Genomic DNA, 24,442 nt, shown 5'->3' on the forward strand with positions numbered 1-24,442 from the left:
AAAATCACAGCATGCTTAGTTTTTAAGATTAAGAGTTCATTTTTGGCTCCTTTTTTTCTCATTGCCTGAAGTTTAGTATGCAACCATCAGAAATAAAAAAAAAAATCATTATCGTATATAAATATTGGAATATATGACAGTAAAAAAAAAAACTCGTATATAATTGTATACAAATCGCGCTGTAAGCAAAACTGTTAAAGCTAATGAGTTAATTTTTTTTAGTTGTATTGCACACTAAATTGCAATGATTTTGGTATATAACAGATTGTAAAACGATTAAAGCAACACAGAGAAAATATTATCACAAAATGATGCATGAATTAAATAACGTGATTTAAAAAGTTTTTTAAAAAATTCACCATAAATCGAAATATTGTGCTAGAGACTTTCCAATTGTTTCAAAATGAAGGAAATTGATTGAATATTACTAGACTGTAAGTTTTTTAGCTTACAATTGCATTTTTTTACCATTTTGTTCGAGTTAAAGTTGACCGAAGGTTGATTTTTTCTATTTATCGTTATTTATATGAAAATATTTCAAAAATGGTAAAAGCTAAAAGCATGATTTATTTTTTGTTGTATTCTACATGAAATTGCACACATTTTGATGTATAACACTTTATGTAATGAATAATATAAAATGGCAAAAAAATTACGACAAGGTAACTCAAGAAATGCTAGGATTTTTAGCGGAGTTCGCGCGCGCGGATGGAAGGAAAAAGTTTTTTTCAAAAATTCACCATAAATCGAAATATTGTGCCAGAGACTTTCCGTTTGTTGCAAAATGAAGGTAAAGGATTGATTGTTACTAGAATGTAAGAATTTTGGCTTACAATTGCGTTTTTCGAGCATTTCGATCGAGTTAAAGTTGAACGAAGGTTGATTTTTTTCTATTTATCGTTTTTTATATGAAAATATTTCAAAAATGGTAAAAGCTAAAAGCATGATTTATTTTTTGTTGTATTCTACATGAAAATGCGCACATTTTGATGTATAACACTTTATGTAACGAATAATATAAAATGGCGAAAAAATTACGACAATGTGACTCAAGAAATGCTAGGATTTTTTATGAGCGAAGGAAAAGTTTTTTCAAAAATTCACCATAAATCGAAATATTGTGCTGGAGACTTTCCGTTTGTTGCAGAATAAAGGTAAATGATTGATTATTACTAGAATGTAAGAATTTTGGCTTATGATTGCGTTTTTCGAGCATTTCGGTTGAGTCAAAATTGACCGAATGTTAAAATTTTGTCAGTTATCGTGATTTAAATGAAAATATTTCAAAACTGTTAAAAGCTAAAAGAATGATTTATTTTTTGTTGTATTCTACATGAAATTGCACACATTTGGATGTATAACACTTTATGTAACGAATAATATAAAACGGCGAAAAAATTACGACAAGGTGACTCAAGAAATGCCAGGATTTTCAGCAAAGGAAAAAGTTTTTTTCAAAAATTTACGATGCCCTCAGGACACCCCGATGCTTCCTAGGGGTCATAAAAGGCACGGGATGTGGTCCTTGGTCGCCTTCGGTCACACGTGGGCGAACAACACGGCGCTGAGAAGCTGGGTCACATTGGCTGCTGGGTCCTTCTCCAGCATCCCAGTCTAAAACTCGTCTCACACGCTCATTACCGACAGGCAGTATGCGCCTTTCACGGTCCTGACGGCTTTGAGACATCTCTGCAAACGTCCTGTTGCAGCACAAATACGCAAACACTCGCCAAAGTTCTGCAAAACACGGATGCGTTGAAAAATCGCTCTCGCACGGTCCGACGCTGATGCTGTCTGGTACGAGAAGGAGGGAATTCGCCCATGCGCGTCTGGGTGACGCTTATAAACAAAACAACAGCTTGATCCGTGAACTCCCAGCATCCCTCAAGGCGCATGATTTGAAACCTTCCGCAAACTAGGCCTATAATTATTTTTCCGCGAATATTTAAAAAAAGCATTTTTAGTCGACATATGGTATGTCCACTTGACATCCAACAGACAATTTTCGTCGACGTATGGTACGTCCATTAGGCGTTTAAGGGTTAATTAATTCTTCTTCCAAGCAAGTTGTGACAATCGAAGAACCTGGGTATACAGCCTAAAGATTTGGGAAAGTGCTCCCTTATCTTTGAGTCCATTACATACTCCATCAGGTGTTACAGTGTTTATCACTACGACACAATACTGGGCCGTGAGACCAGCTATAAGAGAATTCTTTGACATTAGTTTGGTCACCATGGAGGTCTGGTAGACCATGGAAGGGTAACTCCTTAAGGACGAAACAAGCGACTACCAAAAATAGGTTTTTCATACGTCAAAACCTGTTCTCTGATGGCTTCATAGTTTTTGTAGGTTTTTATAAATGTTTATTTTATTTATTTCTTAATGTACCACTTAAGTTATTATTACTGTACACATGCATCAAGCATTTTGTTTTCATGTAGGTATATTTGATTGATGTAAGTATTCAATTTTGCATCTTAATTTTATTTTAGCATGGCAAAGCTAATTTATACATTCTGGTTTTAACAGTTATTGTGTCACTGATGAAGGGTTGAAAGCTCTTTGCTTGAGATTCCCTGACAATCATTTGCTACGGAAAGGGAGACACCTTCATGAACTAAGAGTGCGTTCATTCCATCTCAATCCCTGCTGTTCTACATTATCTGAGGTAATTTGAAGTCTTTATGTTTTATAATCTTATGTAGATTTTGTGATTTTGAATTTTATTACCAAGATCAGCACCACTATCATCATCCTTAATACTTGTACAGTATGTCAGGTTTCTCTTTACAAGGGCAGATTTTCAGTGAGTTTTTTGCACTAATTGATTTCAAAACCTTGTTTTGTACATGTTTGAATTTTTTTTTCTGATTGTGGACTAACTGTCCTTTTGTCAAGCTTAGGAACTATAGTCAGTGTCAGCTGGTCTGTCATTGGGATGATTAAGAATTTGACATGGCAACACTGCTCATGGTATCAACTGTTAATTGGCTTAGTTTCATCTTATTTGAATATTACCAAATAGACTTTGAATTCTTACCAGAGAACTTATTTGTGTGGAAGACATGGGATAAAACAAAAAAAGTACAGAAATAACTTTAATGATGATAAATATGTCCTTTTTGAGTTACTACTGATATATCCAGGCCATAATGATTTAAGAGCTAAGTACCAGTAGGAAATACTGGTAAACGTATATGAACAACTAGAGAAGGAGGGGCCATGGGAAATTATCTAATCTGACACTCAGGTTCAGAGCTTTGGCTGAAAGTTCAGAAACTGAACTGCTATTGTTTTAATTCTAATGTGGCAGTTTACACTTGTCTGATATAAAAGTTTATGTTTTTAATAAACGGTATATGCTATGCAAGTGTCCTGTAAAATGTATTAAACTATTGTAAATATGCCAAATGACTTCATTGCATAGTATTTTTTTTAATAGCGATTGTTCTAGGCATTTTATGACACTCCATATCATAGGAAACGGTACTACAGACATGAGTCATTGCTTAGGTTTCTGTAAAAGTATTCATCTTGTTCATACTACCAGTGTCTGACATTGCGATCTTCAAGAAAGGACCACGGCCGTCATTCGTCTTCCCGCATCCGTGGCCATCGCTTGCCTTCCCACATCCACGGCCATCGTTTGCCTTTCTGCATCCGCGGCCATTGTTTGCCTTCCCGCATCTGCAGCTGTCGTTCACCTTCCCATATCCGTCATACGAGAAAGGGTCTTCTGTGTCTCGAACCAGTGATCAAGACCTCTCTCTTCCCTCTACATCAAAACTTCAAATCCCACAAAGGTATTAGGATATGACAGGTCTTATGCCCAGGTACTAAACCCTGTGAATCCTTCAGAGGAGGCAGACAGGGATCCTCGTGTCCAGGAGGCAGAGGGTTTGGAGGATCAGGAGTTTCTTTCTTCTTATGAAGATGTTATTGTTCTCATTCATGAGTTCAATAATCTTTCTAAAAAGACTGTGACTCCTGCTATTGTACCAACAGGAATAGAAGCCTTGCTGGACCAAAGAAGGACTGGAAGACATCTTTTGAGCTGCCTTGTTCCAGTCATGCTGAGTCTGTCCTGAATCATGTAACTTCCTTGATTTCGGGACAGGATAACTCCCTTTGTTCCGGCAGATTGTTCAAGTTTCTCCCTCCTCCTCAACCTCGCCATAGGAATATTGTGCAACACCTCTCATGCCTCTTCTGAGTAGACAGGTCAACTCCTAGGTTGTTTGTCTGAAGCTGGGTTTGACCTTGGATCAGATCAGAGCAGAAGGTTCTTCTTTTTCTTTACAAGAAGCTGCTTCTTTGGGGTTGACTGCCTCTTCTGCCTTCCAAACTGTTTCTTGGCTGGATTTATGGTCTTCTGCTGTTGCCAAGATTTCTTCTTCCCCGTCGTCAGGAATAAAGTCAATACTTCAGTTTACATCAGATTGTTGCAATCTGGTGCTAAGGCTATTTCTTATGTTGCAATCTGGTGCTAAGGCTTTTTTCTACGTTACCCATCTGAGTGCTAATTAGTGAGCTAATATACTGCTGATGAGGAGAGACATAACCCTCTCCAAAGTGGCTCAGTCTGTTGATGTGGGTTCCTTGTTATCCTTGAGGAATGGCGATATTCTGGACTCCCAGCTGCTTTTCCCCAGGGATCAGTTGGATGCAGCTGGCAAGAGTCATCGAGCCAATAGTAATGATCGTCTCATTCAACAAGCAGTGAGTAAAGCAGCAGCTGCATCTTGTCTAAATATTCCAAGGCAGAATCTGCAGCCTCCTCCCAAGAAGCCTATAAGACCATCTTCTATGAACAAGACTTCTCAACCTGCTTCAACAGAAGCCATCCCAAGAATGTCCCTTTCAGTCATGCTCTTCCAGACCAGGAAGGGGAAATAGGGACAGAGTTAGGGGAGGTAGACGACAGAGTGGGTGCCCCTCCCCACTCTGTACCACCAGTGGGTGGATGCCTGGCGAGCCATTGGGCTACGTGGCAGAATTACGGAGTGGAGCCGTGGTTGGTAGACGTCCTTCAGGTAGGTTATCTACTACCTTTCGACTTCGCTCCTTCTCTCTCCAAGTGTCCTCTCCCTCACCTCACTTATGCCCAGGGCTCTCCGAAACAACTAGCTGTCCAAGAAGAAGTGAAGAAGATAATGGAGAAGGGAGCTGTAGAGCAAGTAAAGCATCCTTCCCTAGGGTTCTACAGCTGAGTCTTCAGTCCCCAAAGCAGTTGGCGATTGGAGGCTGGTGACGTATCAACATTGAACTGAACCTCTTTATCAGACAGACAGGGTTCAAGATGGAGACTCCTCGCTCAGTCTTAGCAGCCGTCAGAGACATCGACTACATGCTGACCACAGATTTGGAGGACGCTTACTTCCAGATCCCTATTCATCCCTCTTCCCGGAAGTTCCTTTGCTTCAGTCTCCGAGAACTGGTGTTCCAGTTCAAAAGTCGTATACTTTGGTCTGACAACAGCTCCCCAGCTATTGACAAGAGTTTTCACCTTAGTGTTGACATGGGCTCATGCTCATGGAATTCGCCTCCTAAGATATCTTGACGACTGGCTGGTCTTGGCGAGTTCTCAGGAAAAGATAATTCGAGACGGACTGTCTTCTACTATTATGTTGTGGCTTAGACATCGTGATAAATTTGGAAAAGTCCAATCTTCAACCCAGTCAATGAATCCTTTACCTAGGAATGATCATAGACACTGCTTCATCGAGAGTCTTCCCACTGGACCAGAGGATAGAGAAGTTCAGGACAGTGGCTCGCTCCTTCCTATTCAAACGGAACCAACTGGCTCAGCAGTGTCAAGTGATCCTAGGACTTTTCACATTGCTAGAGAAGCTGGTTCCTCATGGCCGTCTTCATCTTCGTTCCCTGCAATGGAGGCTGAAGGAAATTTGGTCTCCAGCAAGGGACTCTTCAGCTACAGGTTCATCTGTTGACAGAGGTAAGAAGCGACCTTCTGTGGTGGTTGGACAACGAAAACCTGACAGTATGGGTGCCTCTTCATTCGCCCCTTCCGGAGCTGCTCCTGTTCTCGGAAGCTTCTTCCGAAGGTTGGGGAGCACATCCAGAAGATCTGGCTTCAGGTGTGTGGAGTCCTTAGGACCGGAAACTTCACATCAATGTGCTAGAGTTGAAAGCAGCCTTCCTAGCACTTCAGGAGTTTCAAGAAAGGGTGATGGGGTACCCCGTTGTTCTGATGTTGGACAACACCACAGTGGTAGCTTATGTGAACAATGAGATGGGGGGAGCCTAGTGTCATGCCAACTTCACTTGATAACAGTTCAGTTACACCAGTAGGCTATCAACAACTCAGTGGACCTCATGGCCAGGTATATTCCAGGCAAGAGGAATGTAGTGGCTGACAAGCTAAGCCATTGGGGACAGGTTCTAGGGATGGAGTGTTCTCTGCATCAGGAGGTGGCAGACAGGTTTTTTCATCTGTGAGGGAGACCAGTGATAGATCTCTTCGTGACAAGGTTCAGTTGGAAGTTAGAGGTCTATTGTTCAGTAGTCCCAGGTCTCTTCGCCTTGGCAGAGGGTGCCCTTCAACATCCTTGGGACTACCTGGACGTCTACACCTTTCCCCCTGTTTTGCCTGATCCGTCATGTCCCAGAATCTTAGGATGACCCTTGTACCTCCTTCATGGCCTCAAGCAGAATGGTTTCCGGACCTACTAACTCTCCTCCCAGCAGTCCTGAGAGAAATACCCCCTTGTCACAATCTCTTCTGTCAACCTCATGTAGAGCAATACCGTCAATCGGTAACATCCTTATCTCTTCACGGTTGGAGACTATCCAGTATCTCCTGCGAGCGAAAGGCTTTTCTCGCAGATCAGCGACACAGATGTCTGGTTACCTCAGAAGGTCTTCTTCAACCTTGTGTTGGGAAATAGGACGCCTACTGTGATGGGTGTCATCAATGGGATTTCTCTCCACTCGGAACCTCTGTTCAGCGCATAGCTAATTTTCTGATGTTCCTCAAGAGAAAAACATCTTTGTGTTTCTGCTGATAAGGACTACAAGGCTGCCTTAGGATTGGTTCTTTGTTTGAAAGCTGTGGACCTAACTTCATCTTGGGAAATCTCTATGCTGCTCATAAATTTTGAACAGTCTTGTTCTCCTAGAGAACTGGAATCTGAGTTTGGTGCTAAGTAGTCTCACTCAAGCCCCATACAAACCACTGCGTCTGTCATCGGACAGGAACTTGACCCTTAAGATGGTTTTCCTTTTATCCTTGGCTTCTTCAAAGTGAGTGGGCGAACTCCATGGCCTAGCTTTTAATGTTAAACATACCAGGGGTTGGAAGTCAGTAGTGTTCGAATTTTTCCTGGAATTCGTGGCTAAGACTCAGAACCCCTCAGTTCCTGATGACAGGTTTACTTCCTTTTCCTTCCCTTCCCTTGGGGAGTTTGTTAATGATGATCCAGGAGAATTGCTCCTTTGCCCTGCCAGAGCACTGTGTTGCTATCTAAAAAGGACTCAACATTCTCAGACCAGGATGCCGAAGACTTTTTGTTAGCACAAGCCAGATCAAAACAGAAGTGTCCATGAATACTATTTCTTTTTGGCTTCGTCATCATCATTTACTACTGCCAATACTGTGCGTGCAAGAACACATGACATTAGAGGACTTAGCTCCTCCTTGGCATTCAAGAAGAACTTATCTGTTCATAGAATTTTGAATGCTGGTTCTTGGCTCCGTCAAACCATGTTCACTGCCCTGTCCTTGAGGGACATTGCCCACAGGTCCTTGGATACTTTTTCCTTGGGTCATGTGGTGGCTGCTCAACAAGTTGTGTAGCTCATCCAGTGCCCCTAGCCGGACAGTTTTGTATTTTGCCTAAGATGATGGTACGAAAGTGAGGATGATTGAGATGACTGGTTTCTTTTTCCTTCCCTCTTTTTCCTTTCGTCTCTACCTATGGGTGGTAAGAAGATGGTTCCATCATACGCTGGAACGGGCCTGTATCTGTACCCTTAGTGTTAGATTTTTTTTTATTCTACATGAATATACCTTGCAGTAGCAAACCCTTCCTTTCCCTAGCAAGGAGAGAGGAGAATGATAACAAACACATATAGGTGGCTACCTTAGTTTGTTATCTGAACAGATATAGCGCTTTAACTTCCTCTAATGCAATGAATTTCTACATTGGACTTAGCGTAGTAGTCTGACTGTTGAATACCCATATATCTAACAGATCAGAGGCTCAGGTCTCCCTCCTTTGAATTCTCTTATTCAGGAAATATGACCGGGTGTGCCAAACCTCCAGTTGGTTCAGGATTCTCTTACCTCCCACCAAGAGTGAGTCTATCGTAATGTTAAGACCCAGGTTTGTTCTGCATATGAACAAATGACAAATTTAAATTAATTCGTATTTTTCATAGCTAACAAACCTGCAGTCTTAACATTTACTGCTTGCCTCTAGCCACCCCTCTTTCAGTTAACCGTGGGCTGGAAGAAAACTGAGACTCACAGGGTTGAAATAAGGTTGCTGCCCACTTCCCATCTCACCTCTGGGACTGATGCCAGATGCCACCAATTCCTTGCATAAACAATTCTTGTTTTTATTTTTACTGGTTTCCAGCTGGCGCCAGATTTATCCTAGTGTTAAGACCGCAGGTTTGTTAGCTATGAAAAATACAAATTAATTTAAATTTGTCATGTTGTGGTTACATATTTTTTTTTTCCAAAATGTTTCTGTTGATTGTTAAAAGTCACTAAATTGTGAATAAAACTGTAAAAAATAAACTGGCTTGGTCAGAACTCACAAAATTCCTAACTAGTCCAAAGTTTGTGTACTTGATATTGTCTTTCTATCATGCTTATCCCAGTACATACTAACTTTCCATATATTTCTTGTTGTATGAAATGAAGTAGAAGTCACTTCATGAGAATAAAACGGGTTAGACGTATAGTGCCCGGGGAGGTGAGGATAATGCTACAGTAGCTCTTTAAAATTCTGGCAGGAGAAAATTAGAGAACTGGCTATTAACAGAGTCGGGCTGTATTTTATGGAAACCATGAATTTGTCGAAATACAGTGGCCCCCGTTTTCATGTATTTCATGTTTCATGTATCATTTTGTTGCGAATTTTTGTAGAATGTATCGTTCACTTGTCTGCAGGGGAAATTTCACTAATTGTGGATATTGCAGTACACTCCCTGAACACCTGAATTCGGCCTTAATCCCACTAGCCCGAACAACTCTCAATTACCCATCCCTCTATTGGGAAATTTTAACAGCCAGTGTTACCAATGCTGCAGATAAAATCTTGTCATTTGAGCTACCATAACAAACGGTTGGCAACGATGACACAGGTGTGCGCCGACACTCCCACTTTCATCAGTTGCTTTTTGTTTGCGCTGCTGGAAGGTTGTTTCCTTCTGCAGTGCGAGGTTTTAATCTTATTGCCTGGCTTCTCTTTGTACTTTGGACTTCTGGTGAAGACCTGGATTGTATATACCGGTTTTTTCTCCTGGTTTTTATGAATATCTTCGATGTGGAACGTCTTTTAGAATTGGACTTGCTGGTCCCCGGTCTTGATTGGTCATCATAGACTCTTTCAATGCCTTCTACTACCGTGCCTTTGGCTTCAACATTGACCTTGGCTGACCCTATGACTGTGGATGCTGGAGCTCATCACCTCTTCTCCCTGCTAGTGACGGATGAGTACCTTGAGACACAATAGACATTCTGTCAGGTATGTAGGAAGGTTAAGTGTGATGTGCAGAGTCATTGCGATGAATGTTCTGATTGGAAGGCACAAGAGATGGAGGATTACATTTGTCATCACAAGTCTTTGGCTAGTAAGGGCGGCAGACTTCGGTCAGATTCTCATTGCCTAAGTGTCTCAGGCTGCTACAGATCAGTTGATGGATTTAGCGAGTTCAGAGGTAGTCAAACAAATAGAGGATAGGATTGCAAGTAGTATGGAAAATTTAATAGCTAGTCTTCTTCAACATTTCTCAGATAGGGATAGTAGTAGTGTTAGGATGTCCAATCCTTCTTCCTTTTCAGCTCCCCTGCCTGTTCCAGAACCAGCCCTAATGGGTGTTGAGGGTAATGGCAGAACCGCAAGCCTCCGAGTGGGTAGGGTCTGCTGGCCCCCTCAGCGTGGAGCAGGCAGTGAAGGATCCCCCCCAACCCCCTTGTAGTATTGATAAATTTAATGTCCATAATGTTAGTCAGGATCAAGATCTAGGTGTGATAAAGAGGATAGGTCTGGGTTAGGCAATGAGGAGAAGGTACTAAGGGTGCAAAGTTGTTCTCCCGGACGAGTTCCGGTTTTGGGTTCAAGTGATTTTTGTGCTCTGGCAAGAGTTTCGCCTTCATCGCTCCTTTTTGGTCTGGCTCTGTCTCAAGTCAATGTTTCAGTTCTGGTGGTGCAGAATCCTTCTGCCCTAGCTCCTAACTCACTTCCGACTGTTTCTGAATCTTCTACTGTAGTTTCCCCCCTTCTCTGTGTTTTCTATTCCATCTAATAAGATGGATTCTGGGGTGTCCTTTTGGCTTCTAAAAGTAGTTTGAGGGACCTGAAACTGGATGTGGCGGAATATAAGGCAGATTTGCTGGGTCTTTCGACGGGTACAGACCTATAGTGAGAGGTTATTTTTGAATGGTTTTTCTAACATTAGAGAGTATGTGACACAGTAGTGTCTAGAATTCGTGTGGGATGTGTTTTAGAATTATCAAAGGAGGGCGGATTCGGTGTACCTTGTGCCCTTTCGTGCTAAGTTTTCTTCTGGGTTATCTGTTGCTTCATCTCCTGCTCCCACATTCTCTGTTGCTCCTTTTTCAGTCTCCTCTTCGGTCTCTGCTTCTTCTGCTCCGGTCTTTCTTGCAGCTTCCGCATCTTCCGTTTTCCCTCCTTCGACTTTGGCTTTCCTCCTCTCAGGCAACTTTTTTTTTATGCGTCTGCTATTCCTCTGCCTCCCGCCTTTCCTTCCTCAGTACAGTCTTCTCCGGTAGGAGGAGCTTCCGGACAGATGAAAATCAGATTCGGCAGAATTTGGCTGCAGACATTTCATGTTCCATCCCTTCGGGTATGCGCAACTCCTTTCTTCTGCTTTAAGCGGTTGTTCCGGTAGTATCAGGTATTTCACAGGGTTTGCCTGTCACTTCCAGTTCGGGTTTGCGCTCCGCGGTTTTGGCAGGGCTTGTGGTACCTTTTTTGAGCGTTCTGCAGCGGTAACTCTGAGGGTAGCTTCTACCTCTTTCATTCTCCCTCCTTTTTCTTCATCTCCTTCCATCCCTACGTAAGCGGTTTCGTTTTTGCATCCTTCCCCAAGGTTTAGCAATGTGGGTTTGGCTACTCTCACTTGTCTTCCTCTTGGTAATAATGGGGAATCGGCTCTGGGGTTTTATGGTGATAATGGGGAATCGGCTCTGGGGTTTTATCGGTTCAGCCTTCTCTTCTTCCCAGCTGATTCAACTATGTGGATTCAGCTCCGGGTACCCGATTAGGTGTGGGTGCTCAGCATTCTGGTTAGGGTGGTCCACTTGCGGACTGTTCATCATTGTCCAGGCTTCGTTCAGTTCTTCCTCCTTTGTCGGTCTTAGACCGTTCGGACATTACGGAACAGGATTCTTATCCGGAGATGCAGGAGATTCTGGCGGACTTAGAATGTCCTCTCGCCAGTAGTAACGATTATGGACGCATGCTTGAGTATGTTACTTCTTCCTGCCCTCAAGCAAGAGCTCTGAACCTCCCAATTTCATCAATTCATTCTTTTTTTTTTTTAGTTTTTTTTTTTATGCCACTAAGCCAGCTCCTGCCTCTTTTTCGTGTTGGCTGGTTTGGTTCAATCGGGTTAGACGGGCTTTGGAGGAGGCGGATGGTCGTTTAGCGTCGGCGGTGGCTTCTAATAGACAGGACTCTTCTCTCCTTTCTCCGCGTAAGATGATTTACGCAGTTCGAGGCAACCCTTCGGCAGGTGCCAGGTTGCCATTCAATGAATCGGTTGAGGCAATCCTGTCTAAGTCACCGGCGTTGTCTCAGCTCATAGGGACTTCTCTTAGAGAAGCAGGTGCTTGGAGGATGTGTAGCGCAGTCAGACTCAGGCTCTTGCGCACTCTCTCTGGATGCTGTCATGTTTACTGTAATGGGGTTCTAAAAGAGTGATGGCTATGTCTCTTCGGATCCGTAGCTGTTTGCAGCCTAATAAATTTATCTTAAGGGGTCTGGCTCACCAGGCGAATGCTTTGGCTTCGTCTACGATGTTTGGAGCAGAAAAGTCAAAATTTCTATTTTGGTCACCTTCCCTCTCTCAGTATCTGGATTGCTTAGAACACCCTAGCCTTAGCTAATTCTTTGTTTAAGGATGATGACGTAGCCAGTATGATGAACATGGTTGCTTCTAACTCATGTCTCCGTGTCGGCAATTATGGATCATCGAGGGTACAGTGTGTTGAGGTATCTAGACGATTGGTTGATCCTTGCCTCCTCTCTAGAGGAGCTAGTAAGAGCAAGGGAATTCTTATGGAATTTGTAACCTATTCAGTTAGGAGGATTCTCTCTCTTCCTTTGAGGGTTTTCCCAACCCTGGAGAGGATCCAGTCGTCCTTCAGCAGGTAGAAGGGTTCCTGTCCAGCAGGGAATGGCCGGTACCAGTTTGGAGAGGTCTCTTAGGGAGAATGTCTCTCTCTCTCTTTTAGTTCCAGGGTCTCGTCTCCGTATGCGCTCTCTTCAGGTATGTCTCAGGAATCGCTGGGACTTTCGCAACGAGAATGCAGTTATAGTCGGGAGCAATTCTTGCCCGTTGGATCATCTGTGGTGGTCAGAAGAAGTACATCTGACACCGGGAAGGTCTATCGACTCCCCTCTTCCCGACGTTCATCTGTACACAGATGCCTCACATCAAGGTTGGGGAACAACCTTGGAGGAAACCCAGGCCTAAGGCCTCTGGGGCGGGGTTCGGGAACAAGAGGAGTCGGTAAATCTTCGGGAAATCAAGGCTGTAAAGGAAGCCCTCAGTTGTTTTCAGTCCTAGTGCGCAACAGAGCAGTGGCTTTGTTTAGCGACAGCATAATTGCCGTGTCACATCTGAAGAACTTGGGGGTGGGGGGTCAGGGGAGAACAGGCTCAGTAAAGTAAAAGTAAGTATAGCTTAGTTTTACAGACCACTGAGCTGATTAACAGCCTCCTAGGGCTGGCCCAAGGATTACACTTATTTTACGTGGCTAAGAACCAATTGGTTACTTAGCAACGGGACCTCAGCTTATTGTGGAATCTCAACCACATTATAGCGAGAAATGAATTTCTATCACCAGAAATAAATTCTCTAACTCTTCATCAGCCGGCGGCGGGAATCGAACTCCGACCCATCGAATGACGGTCTGAAGCTCAACCAACTCGGCCAACAAAGGGCTAACAGGCTCAGTAGAACTGAATACTACATCACATAGAGTCCGAAGAGGGTGTGAAGAACAAAAAGTGTCTCTTCTTCCCCAATTTATATCAGGGAGTCTCAACGTACTGGCCGATTCGCTAAGTCGCTCCCGTCAGGTATATGGAGGGGGGAGAGTGGACTTTGGCTCTGGAAGTAATATGTCAGGTTCTCCAGAAGTGGCCAGCAACTGTGGACTTATTCGCGACGTGATTAAACCATTGTCTTCTGGTTTATTTCTCACCAATGGTGGTCCCCATGTCAATAGGCACTGATGTGATGTTACAAATTGGAATCACATGCGGGTGTATGCCTTTCCTCCATCCGGTCTCATTCATCAGGTAATAAGGAAATTGCGGGAGAGTGTCAAGATGTCTATGACTCTAATAGCTCCCTGCTTGCCCTAACGTGCTTGGTTTCCAGAACTCTTAGAGCTCCTTATGGAAGTTCCGTTGTCCCTGCCCATGCGAAAGTTCTTCTCAGACAACCGCACTCTCACCATTATCATCCAAACCCTCACGTGCTGCACATAGTTGCAGGGCGACTGTAGAGAGAGCAGCTAGACAGTCAGGACTCCCTAAAGCAGTTGTTAGACAGCTTTCTTTCAGCTTGAGAAATTCAACCTGTAAGCCTTACCAGGTTCAGCTGGACAAGGTATAAAAGTAAGTGTTGTAAGGAAGATCATTCCATCTCTAGACCTTCCATAGCTAAAATAGCTGATTTTCTTTTATTCCTTCGGAAAGTCAAGGGTCTTTTGTATTTGGCTATTGCTGACTACCGCTCAACGATTAGAGGTACAATTAGTTTCCACCTTCCTGAAATCTCTAGTAGTGAGATAATCGATGATTTATTACGTTCTTTTAAGACTTGAGTCCCTCCTTGGGACTTGTCCTAAGTACTTCAATATTTTTCTTGCGTTCCCCTGCCTTTGAACCCATTGAAGCTATAATATTAAGACACTGACTAAGAAGTTGCTCTTTCTTACGGCTTAAGCCTCAGCTAGAGGGTTGGCCGAGCTTCAGGTAGTTTCTAGGTTAGGTTCCTATGCGAGAAATGATACGTATTTGTCTGTCTTCCGGAATTTCCGGCAAAGACAGTGTTGGAGGTTAAAACTCTACCTTGTTCGTTTAAAGTTCTTTATCTGCAAGTATTTGTTACTGGCGATCCAGCAGAGATATCTTTATGTCCGGTGCGAGCATTAAAGTCTGTTTATCAAAGGTTGAGAAACTCCGTTGGCTTCTGCGTACACTTCTTGTCTTCCTGTGGAATCTTTCCCGTCCGCTGTCAAAGAATGCGATTAGTTACTTTCAGAGAGAGGTGATTCCCAGGCTTCTTCTTCATCGTCTTCATCTTTGTATTTCCCCAACCGCACAGTATTCAGAGTATGTCCATTTCATCTTCCTTTCTAAGGAATTATTCAGTGCCTTTTATTCTGGAGGCAGCTACTTGGAAGTCCGTTTCAGTGTTTACTTCCTTTACTTAAGAGATGTTCGATTCGCTTCATAGCGAGTAGCGGATAAGTCTACTATCTAGGGTGCGTTCATGTAGCTGAGGTGGTATTCGCTTAGTGCGAAGGTTGGGAGGGTTATTCTCTTAGTCCACATGTAGCGGTGAAGTCTATTATCCTGGGTGCATTCATTTAGCTGAGGTGGTATTCACTTAGTGAGGAGATTCTTAGGTTAACCAGATAGAGGAATTCCTTTTAGTCCTTAGAATTCGGAGGCAACAATGATAATGTAGTCAGATGAACTAAGGTCAGATACATGAACTTACCTGTTGTTTACATATAGCTGTAATTCTCGATCTCGACAGAAAATTCAAAACTGGCGGTCCCGCTAATATATGGTCAGGTGATACGACTACCCCGCCCTCTACCGGGTACCTGGATCCATTTCCATCAACAACTAATCATATTTTTCTCTGTCGGGGCCGGCGACTAGTCGTCTGCTCCTCTTCAGGAAATTCATCGGTGCTTTTTCGTTTCTTCTTTGGTGAAGTACCCACTTTTGTTGACGGTTCTGGCTTGTTTTTTGGCTTTGGTTGAGATTTTTTCTAGTTATGTCTGATTCAGGATCTCAAATTAGATATTGCGGGGGGGGTTGTAAAACTCGAATGTCTCGGTCTAACATAGACCCTCACTCTTCTTGCTCTAACTGTAGAGGGAAATTGTGCACGAATCTGGATAGATGTGATGAATGTTCGTCTTTGTCTGTGCTTGATTGGCAAAAGTTGGCTAAATATCAGGCAAAATTAAGTAAAGATAGGGCACGTAAGGCTTCGCCAGAAGTTCCTCCCAGAGTAGGAGTAGTATTGCCTCTTGTTCTGTTCCTGTTACCCCTCCTGTTCCTATTTCTGCCCCAGAGGAGTATTGCCTCTTGTTCTGTTCCTGTTACCCCTCCTGTTCCTATTCCTGCCCCGAACCTGTTGTTTCAACCCACTACCGTGTCAGACCTTCGGGCAGAATTTGATGGTAAGATTTCGGCTCTTTTCTCTGCGATAGAGAAGATTGGCCAGGATGTGAGTGCGATGTCTAGACATCGAAGTGTTGCAGTGATAGTGTTGTGGAGGAGGTGACTGTTCGTCCCCTCGCTCTCCTAGGTCGAGGCCTCTGTCCGGCTCCCAGGGCTCAGGGAGAAGACATGCCGAAAGCCGAAGGGAGGCGAGTGGGGTCTGCTCACGAGCAGTTGCTCCCTCTAACAGTCCTGTTGCGTCCCAGGCTGTTGCAGCTCGCTATAGTAAAAGCGATGCGGAAGTGTCTTCTTGTGCTTCTGTTTCGTCGAGGAGGAGTTGGAAGCAGTCAGAGTCTAGTAGGCCGCTGAAGAGACGCAGAGCTTCCTCTCCAAGTCAAGTTCCTATCAAGAAACTTTCGGCACGTTCTCCTCTTCCGTCTTGTAGCTTTTGGGATAGCCCAGAGATCTCTTCTTCTTCAGGCAGTCCGGATGTACGTTCTACGGATCGTAGCGGCGCCGGATCCTCCTGTTAGCATGCAAGTAGCGGCTTCCTTCCCGTTGGATCCCAAGTCGGCTTTTATGCCTCCGGTTCCTGCCCCCCTTTCGCAAGAGGACAAATTGGACAAGATTTTGAGACTTTTCGAAGGTTTTAAAGCTCCAGCACTTCAGGTTCCTTCTGCAACTGAGGCTCCGGTCTCTGCTCCCGCTCACGCACCTGGCGCCGCTTCCGCTCGCCGCCTGGCTCGCTTCCGCTTCGCGCGCCTGGCTCCGCTTCGATCGCGCTCCTGGCGCCACTTCCGCCCGCACCGGCCGCACTCACGACGCTACTTTGGCGCTTGGCGCCTCTCCACACACGTTTCCAAGGCGCACAATGTTTGCGCTTCTAGCGCTACCGTGGTTTTTGGCGCCTCCTCTTGGCTCTCGGATCTTCTAAGGCTCCTGACTCCTCTCAAGCTCATGTTTCGGATACGCTTGACGCGGTCGGGCTCTCTTGCGCCTGACGGTGACGTTCGCGATACTCAAGAGGATAACGCAAGTTTGGCTCCCGAGACGTTTCTATCCGCGTGCTCCAACTGCTTCAGAGATTCTCTCCCCAGTTTCCGATGTTTCGGAAGTAGATGATGTTCCGTCTGCTCCTACGTCCAACTTTAAGCATCTCTTACAACTTTTTGAAGAACATTTTCAAGAAGACTTTGCTCCAGCTTCCCCTTCGTCTCCAACTACGCAGTTTGCCAAGGATTTTAAACCTCCTTCCTCTAGATTTCTGAAGCTGGTCCTGTCTGTTTCGTGAAAAGAGCTCTCCGAAGGCAAGAAGGATGGTTGAGCAAGAAAAGATCTCAGGGTAAAACATCTTTCTGTTTTCCCCCTCTCAACTGTCTTTTAAGTCTCGTTCGTGGTATGAGACTGGAAGTCTTTTCCTTGGGAGACTCTGCCTCCTCTCAAGGGGATTTCTCCAGCCTTGTGGATTCTGCCCGTCGCTCAGCTTTTTCTTCGTCCAAAGTCGGCTTCTCGTCTTCGGAAATTGACCATCTGGTGAAGAGTTCCTATAGGATCTTGGAGATCTTTTCTTTTATTGACTGGTCTATAGGAGCCTTGAGCAGGATAGTGAAAGTCTGTGATCTTCCCCCCAAGACTGCTACAGATCTTGATGCTATTTTGGCCTGCCTGGACAAGGCCATCACGGACGGAACGTCAGAAATTGCCTCAGTGACTGCTACCGGCATTTTGAAGAAGAGAGCACATTGGATTTCGTTTGTCGCGAGAGGAGTCTCCAGGAACCAGAAATCTGCTCTTCTTTTTGCTCCTTTGCTTAAGGAATCCCTTTTTCCCGCCACGTTAGTTAGGGAAATTTCGGAGGCTCTCTCACGGAAGTCTACTCAAGACCTACTGGCTCATTCTTCGAAAAGACCCAGGTTTTCGACTTCTCCAGTAGTACCCAAGCCTTCTTTCCCTGTATCCTCTAGGCCTTCTCGGGGTACTCCTTCTCGGCCCTTTTCCCGTGCTAGGGAAGAGGAAAATTCTCTTCTCATCCCCAGAAAGCTAGGGGTACCAACCGATGAGTTCAAGGTCCTTCATGCAACGGTCGGAGCCAGACTAAAGTCGTTCTGGCAAGTTTGGGAGGCCAAGGGAGCAGAACCCTGGGTGATCAACGTTCTGAGAGAAGGCTACACCATTCCCTTCTCAGAGAGTCCTCCTTTAAAGTCTTCGCCAGTAGACTTCAACGTATCATCCAGGGACTCAGAGAAACTTGTGGTGTTGGAGGAGGAAGTTACTTCCCTCCTTCAAAAGGGAGCCATAGAAGCAGTCCTCGAACCTTCATCTCCGGGGTTCTACAACCGTCTGTTTCTGGTTCCAAAATCGTCAGGAGGATGGAGACCAGTCCTCGACGTAAGCGCCCTGAACAAATTTGTGCTTCAAACACCATTCAAGATGGAAACCACACAGTCGGTTATCAATTCCCTGAAGGAAGGAGACTGGATGGTGTCCCTCGATCTCCAGGACGCATACTTTCATGTACCTATCCATCCGAGATCAAGGAAATTCCTACGGTTTGTGTTCAGAGGCAGGGCTTTTCAATTCAGGGCTCTTTGCTTCGGCCTATCAACAGCCCCACAAGTTTTCACAAGGACGATGGCTCCAATTGCGAAATGGCTTCACTTAGAGGGAATTCACATTTCCCTTTACCTCGACGACTGGCTGATCCGGTCTCCGTCAAAAAGGCCAATGCATGAAGGACCTACAAAGGACCCTTTCTCTTACCGACGAATTGGGACTCATAGTAAATCTTCCAAAGTCACAACTCTCTCCATCTCAAGACTTGACTTATTTGGGAGTTCGGATGAACTCAGTTCTTTTTCAGGTTTTTCCGACGTCTCAAAGGATCGAGAAATGCCTGCTGAAAGTGAGATACCTGATGGCAGCCAAGACTTGTTCTGCCAAGGAATGGATGAGCCTTTTAGGCACCCTCTCATCGCTAGAGATGTTCGTCAGTCTGGGGAGGCTACACATGAGACCTCTTCAGTTCTTCCTACAGCAGATCTGGAACAGGAAGAAAGACACGGATTCGTTTGTTTTTCCTCTATCCACTCAAGTAAAGCAAGACCTGTCATGGTGGAACGACAGGAGCAAACTAGATCGAGGTTTGTCACTGAGACAGAGGAACCCAGACCTGATGTTGTTCTCCGGCGCTTCAGACGAGGGTTGGGGAGCAACATTGGGGATCTTCAAGTGTCAGGCAATTGGTCTTCATCCCAACGGGACTGGCACATAAATGCGAAAGAGTTGAAGGCAATACATCTAGCCTTGGAACATTTCGTGCTTCTGGTGGAAAACAAAAGATAGTAGTGCACTCGGACAACTCCACAGCTCTGGCGTGAAGAAGAAACAAGGAGGCACTCACTCCTTCTTCTCTCTGTTCGAGATCGCAAAAGACCTGCTTTTGTGGGCGGCAACCAAGAACATAGAGCTAGTAACTCGCTTCATCCCGGGAGCTCTCAACGTAAGAGCGGATATCCTCAGCAGGTCACTCCAGGTCATTCCGACGGAATGGACCCTCCACCAGAAAGTCTGCCAAGGCCTGTGGAAGGTTTGGGGAACTCCCATGCTAGACCTGTTCGCAACGAGGGAAAACCGCAGACTACCTCTCTTTTGCTCTCCTGTTCCAGACCCAGAAGCATTAGCGGTGGATGCCATGCTCCTGGACTGGTCGGGTCTCTTCCTTTATGCATTCCCTCCCTTCAGGATGCTGGGAGAAGTCCTGAAAAAGTTTCGAGCACACAAAGGTGTGTCAATGATCCTATAGCTCCATGGTGGCCAGGAAGATCATGGTTTCCAGAGCTACTGGAGAAAGTAGTGGATTGGCCAAGGAGGTTGCCATTCAGACCAGACCTTCTGTGCCAGTTGCACAGCAGAAAGTTCCACAGGAACCCGTCAGATCTAAATCTGACAGGGTTCAGACTCTCGAGCGACTCTACAGGAGGAGAGGCTTCTCTAGAAGAGTGGCGCAGGCAATGGCTAGATCAACCAGGCCCTCGTCTACAAAGGTCTATCAAGCGAAGTGGAAGCGCTTCAGGGAGTGGTGCTCCGAGTCTGGAGTGTCTTCCACTTCTACGACTCTAAGCCAGGTGGCGGATTTTCTTTTGTTTCTGCACAAGGAGAAGAAATTGGCTGTCAGCACGATTAAGGGGTATAGGAGTATGCTGGCGGCAGTTTTCAGGAATAGAGGTATAGACCTTTCCTCAGACAAAGATATTGCAGAACTCCTTAAATCCTTTGCTACCACTAAAGGCAAATCTCTTCGTGTACCGCATTGGAATTTGGATGTGGTGCTAAAGTGGCTTACCTCCAAATCTTTTGAGCCTTTGAGTTCCTGCTCCGTTAGGAATCTAACTAAGAAAACTCTCTTTCTCTTGGCACTGGCCTCGGCAAAGAGAGTAAGTGAGATTCATGCTCTGGACAAAAGAGTTGGTTTTTGTGCGGATAAGGCTGTAGTTTCCTTCACCTTGGGTTTCCTAGCTAAGAAACGAAAAACCCTAATCCATGGCCAAGGGAATTTCCCATTGCTAGCCTATCCTCCTCCTGGGTGGAAGAGAAACGGAGAGACTTCTGTCTGGGTCAGAGCATTGAAATTCTATCTGGACAGGACCAGAAGTGTAAGAGGAACTCATGATTTTTATGGTGCTCAACTAAGAACCCCAAGAACCCTCTATCTAAAAATGGGATTGCTTTCCTTTTGAAAGAACTGATTCAGGAGGCACACAAGGAATTAAGGGATGTGGATTTCCCCTTAGTTAAAGTGAGGCCTCATGAAATTAGGGCTATTGCAACTTCTTTAGCCTTCAAGAAGAACATGGCTTTAAAGGACATTCTAAGTTCAACTTATTGGAGATGTTCGTCTGTTTTTGCCTCGCATTATCTGAGACAGATCCAAACCACATATGAAGACTGCAGTACGTTGGGCCCCTTTATTGCGTCTGACACGGTGATGGGCAAGGAAACCAGAGGCTCTAGATCCTCTCCTTAGTTTCCTTGGGTGCAGAAGTTTCTTTTTGGTCGACTACTAGAGCCTAAGAGGTTAGATGGCCTAGTAGGTCTAATTTTAATAGGTTGGTGTGAGTTTTTTATGGTTGGGTGATATGATGGTGGATGCTTTGAGTACTGCGCCCTGAGCAGGGGCATTATATGCTTTGGTTGATTGTGTCGAAGACGGCTGGGCCAACAGACCTTTCTCCATATAGCAACCTGCGTCTGAGCTACTAGGCCCCGCAGTTGCACTAAGGATAGCAGGTTACAGAGGCAGTAACCGAGAAAACAGCTTCCTTAGCAGGTAAGGATCCAAAGTTAAGACGTTTTTTCTTAGCCTGATGATCTCAGGTTTTTTCCATTTAACACTTACAGCTGTCCATGCCCACCGCCTCAATGTGGCAATCAGCTATATGTAAACAACAGGTAAGTTCATGTATAAAAATGACATTTTTATAATAAAATAAGATTTTATATCATACTTACCTGTTGTTTACATATAAAACATTCCCCCCCACCTCCCCGCAAGGGACAAGGGGACATAGAAAATATGATTAGTTGTTGATGGAAATGGATCCAGGTACCCCGGTAGAGGGCGGGGTAGTCGTATCACCTGACCATATATTAGCGGGACCGCCAGTTTTGAATTTTCTGTCGAGATCGAGAATTACAGCTATATGTAAACAACAGGTAAGTATGATATAAAATCTTATTTTATTTGGGAAGATGGTTTGGGGTGTATTTCTGTTTGAACTGATATTAAATTGTTTTGGTATGATAATTTAAGGTGTGTTTTTGTTTGAACAATTAAAGCAGGCAGTGAACTGTTAAAATAAGCAGTTATAGCCTATGCATTTTACAGTAGTTTAAGGGTACAGGATATAAATATACAGTACCTCTACTTTATGGCAAAAACATGCAATCAATTATATATACAACGATATATTGGAGTTTCTCTTGTAGTGGGGTAGGCTTGGACACTATAATCCGTTTCTCGGTGAGCTATTGTAATAATATACTGTAATTAAAAAATTTATGCATTTCTTTAGTAAATTATGTGAAATTTTAAACAAACACATATTCCCAATCTTTTCCAAAGCTCTGACGTGAAGTGGGAGGTTGGACCTGTCATATATGTCAGATATCTGGCCGCGACCCTTGTGGTCAGATATTTAACATATATGACAGGCCCAACCTCCCCCCCCTCACTTGAGAGCTTTGGAAAAGATTGGGAATATGTATTTGTTTGTGTAAAATTTCACATAATTTACTAAAGAAATGCATAAATGTTTAAATTACAGTATATTATTATTATTATTTCTGGATCGGGGTCCCGTGTCACCCGGTGAAATAGTCCATTCAGCACTTATTTCTAGGTAATTCCGTTGCTAGATACCAGAGAAAGCTAAATGAAATGCTGGAGTTACTACCCCCAGAGCGAGTTCCACTAGATGGAGTCGTGTATGGAAAAGGGTGAACTACAAAAACACGGAACCTTATCCTATAGAGATTCCCAATGTCAAAAGTCCCAACGAGAGAGTGCCGATACAAGCCCATGCACTACTCATGGACTGTATACAAGGCAACACTAGCCGCATTCCATTTTAGCACATTTTTTTCGTTCACACGTAATTTCGTTGTGATCCTTATTTTGTGCTCTATTTTGGGTTTTTATGGCATCCTCGCAAGGTTCTTCTTCAATTACTTGAGTACCAGTGTTTTGTTGTTTTTAGGCGATTGAGGCTTCTTATTTTCCTTTAGTTTAATAATTACAGGGATTTATAACGCCTGTCTCGATCTCCTCTCACGTCTCTCTTGACCTCTCTTGGTCTTGGGTCGGCATGTTTGTTTTGTGTTTTTTATTTGTATCCCTTTTTATTTGGGATATTTTACCATTAATGATCCCTAACTTTAGTGGGTTTGATTAATTTTTGTTTGTTCTGTACCCATTTACTGCGAGAAGTGCTGTTTAGCGTTTAGGCTACGAGCTACCCCTCGGGCCCATTCGCTTTTTATCATGGCTTCATTACGAGTGATTTTTATTACGGGAGTGATGTTTAGCGTTTAGGCTACCTACCCACTCGGGCCCATTCGCCTTTTATCATGGCTTCATTACGGGAGTGATGTTTAGCGTTTAGGCTACGAGCTACCCCCTCGGGCCCATTCGCTTTTATCGGGCTTTTAAGTGTTGTTGAGCGTTTAGGCTACGAGCTTCCCCTCGAGCCCATTCGCTTATTATCATGGCCTCATTATGCTTTATTTTTGTCACTCACTTCTCTTAACCTTTGGGGATCTTATTTTCATTGGTACTGTTACGGTTTTTACTTTGTTTTTATAATTTTGTTTATTTTGTGAATTTTGTGTTCCCTTCCTGGTCAAGTGCTGTCTTGCTGTTTAGGCTACGTGGTTCCCCCTCAGGCCTATTCGCTTCTTATTTTGGCTTTATTTTGCCTTGTTTTAGACTCACTTCTCTAAGTGTATGGGAACATGATTTTCATTGTTACATTTAATTTTTGACCTTGTGCTTGGATGGTTTTGAATTTTGTTAATTTTGGGATACTTTCATTTAACTGGAGGTCGGTCATGTCCCTTCACGTCCATGTTGTGTTGGGCCTGCCTATCCTCCTACATGTACCTTATAGACAATTTTTGTTTTATTATGATTTTTTTTTTTTTTTTTGAGTTATTGGTTAGCCTTTACCCCTCTCCTAGGCTTCCTTCCTTTACATCGCCTCAGTTAGGTTAGCCTAGGGGTTAGCTGTAACGCTTTTTCCCTTCGGGGAAAAAATCGTTAAGGAGGGGACGATCTCGATCTGTACGTATGAGTTTCATGTCGGTGATCTCGTTCTGTACATGTGTGTTTTATGTCTGGTGCTTCCCTTTGTTTGGTTTTGGCTTGGATATATTGCCTACGTCCACCCTTTCCCTGTTTCGGCTTTTCACTTAGGCTAATGTTCCTAATAAGTTAAGCTGGAATAGCGAGGGTTTACCTGCATAGCCTATCCTAGTTCAATCCTTCTTTGGGTTGCTTACCAATGGTGACCGGGAGTGCTCTCCCCACTCCTGTTCACACTTCTTTTACCGACTAGCCTATATATATGTTATTTTGTGGTTTCGAGAGTCCCCTTCTCTCCCTTTTATCCTTTGCTCTCTCTCTCCCCTTGGTTTGTTTTCAAGTTTGTTAATTTTCCAAGGCTTGAGAGCAATTATCCTTATTTTATGTTGTAGCCTACATCCCCTCCCTCTGCATTGATTGATTGTCCCTCGGTGTGTCTGAGTTGGCACTCCACCTGGACCTGGAGGTGACCAGGAGTGCTCTCCCCACTCCTGTTCACACTCCTTTTATCTTTCATTGCTCTCCTGGCCGTAGAGGTTTTGCCCTTCCTCTCTTTTTCTCTCGCTCTTGTCGTGCAACACAGCTTACATAGCGAGGGGATCTATGAGAATCTCTGGGCGCCCGGGGAGTGCTGTCCCACCCCTGGTCGCTGCTTTGGGTTACCAACCTCCTGGCCTATCCTTCCCCCTTCCTTTTACGTCGACTATTTCCCTTCGTGGTGCTTCCTACA

The 24,442-nt window shown here is 44.2% G+C and overlaps 1 protein-coding gene across 1 annotated transcript in view; it reads left to right on the forward strand.

Annotated features, from left to right (window-relative positions):
• Positions 1 to 24,442, forward strand: part of LOC136852242 (uncharacterized) — a 91,997-nt gene that overhangs the window by 57,400 nt on the left and 10,155 nt on the right. Inside the window, exon 7 of the mRNA XM_067126692.1 lies at positions 2,533 to 2,671. Coding sequence (XP_066982793.1) covers positions 2,533 to 2,671 — 139 coding nt within the window. The remainder of the gene's footprint in view (positions 1 to 2,532; positions 2,672 to 24,442) is intronic.

The sequence above is a fragment of the Macrobrachium rosenbergii genome, chromosome 25 (genome assembly GCF_040412425.1).
Source record: "Macrobrachium rosenbergii isolate ZJJX-2024 chromosome 25, ASM4041242v1, whole genome shotgun sequence".
Lineage (NCBI taxonomy): Eukaryota > Metazoa > Arthropoda > Malacostraca > Decapoda > Palaemonidae > Macrobrachium > Macrobrachium rosenbergii.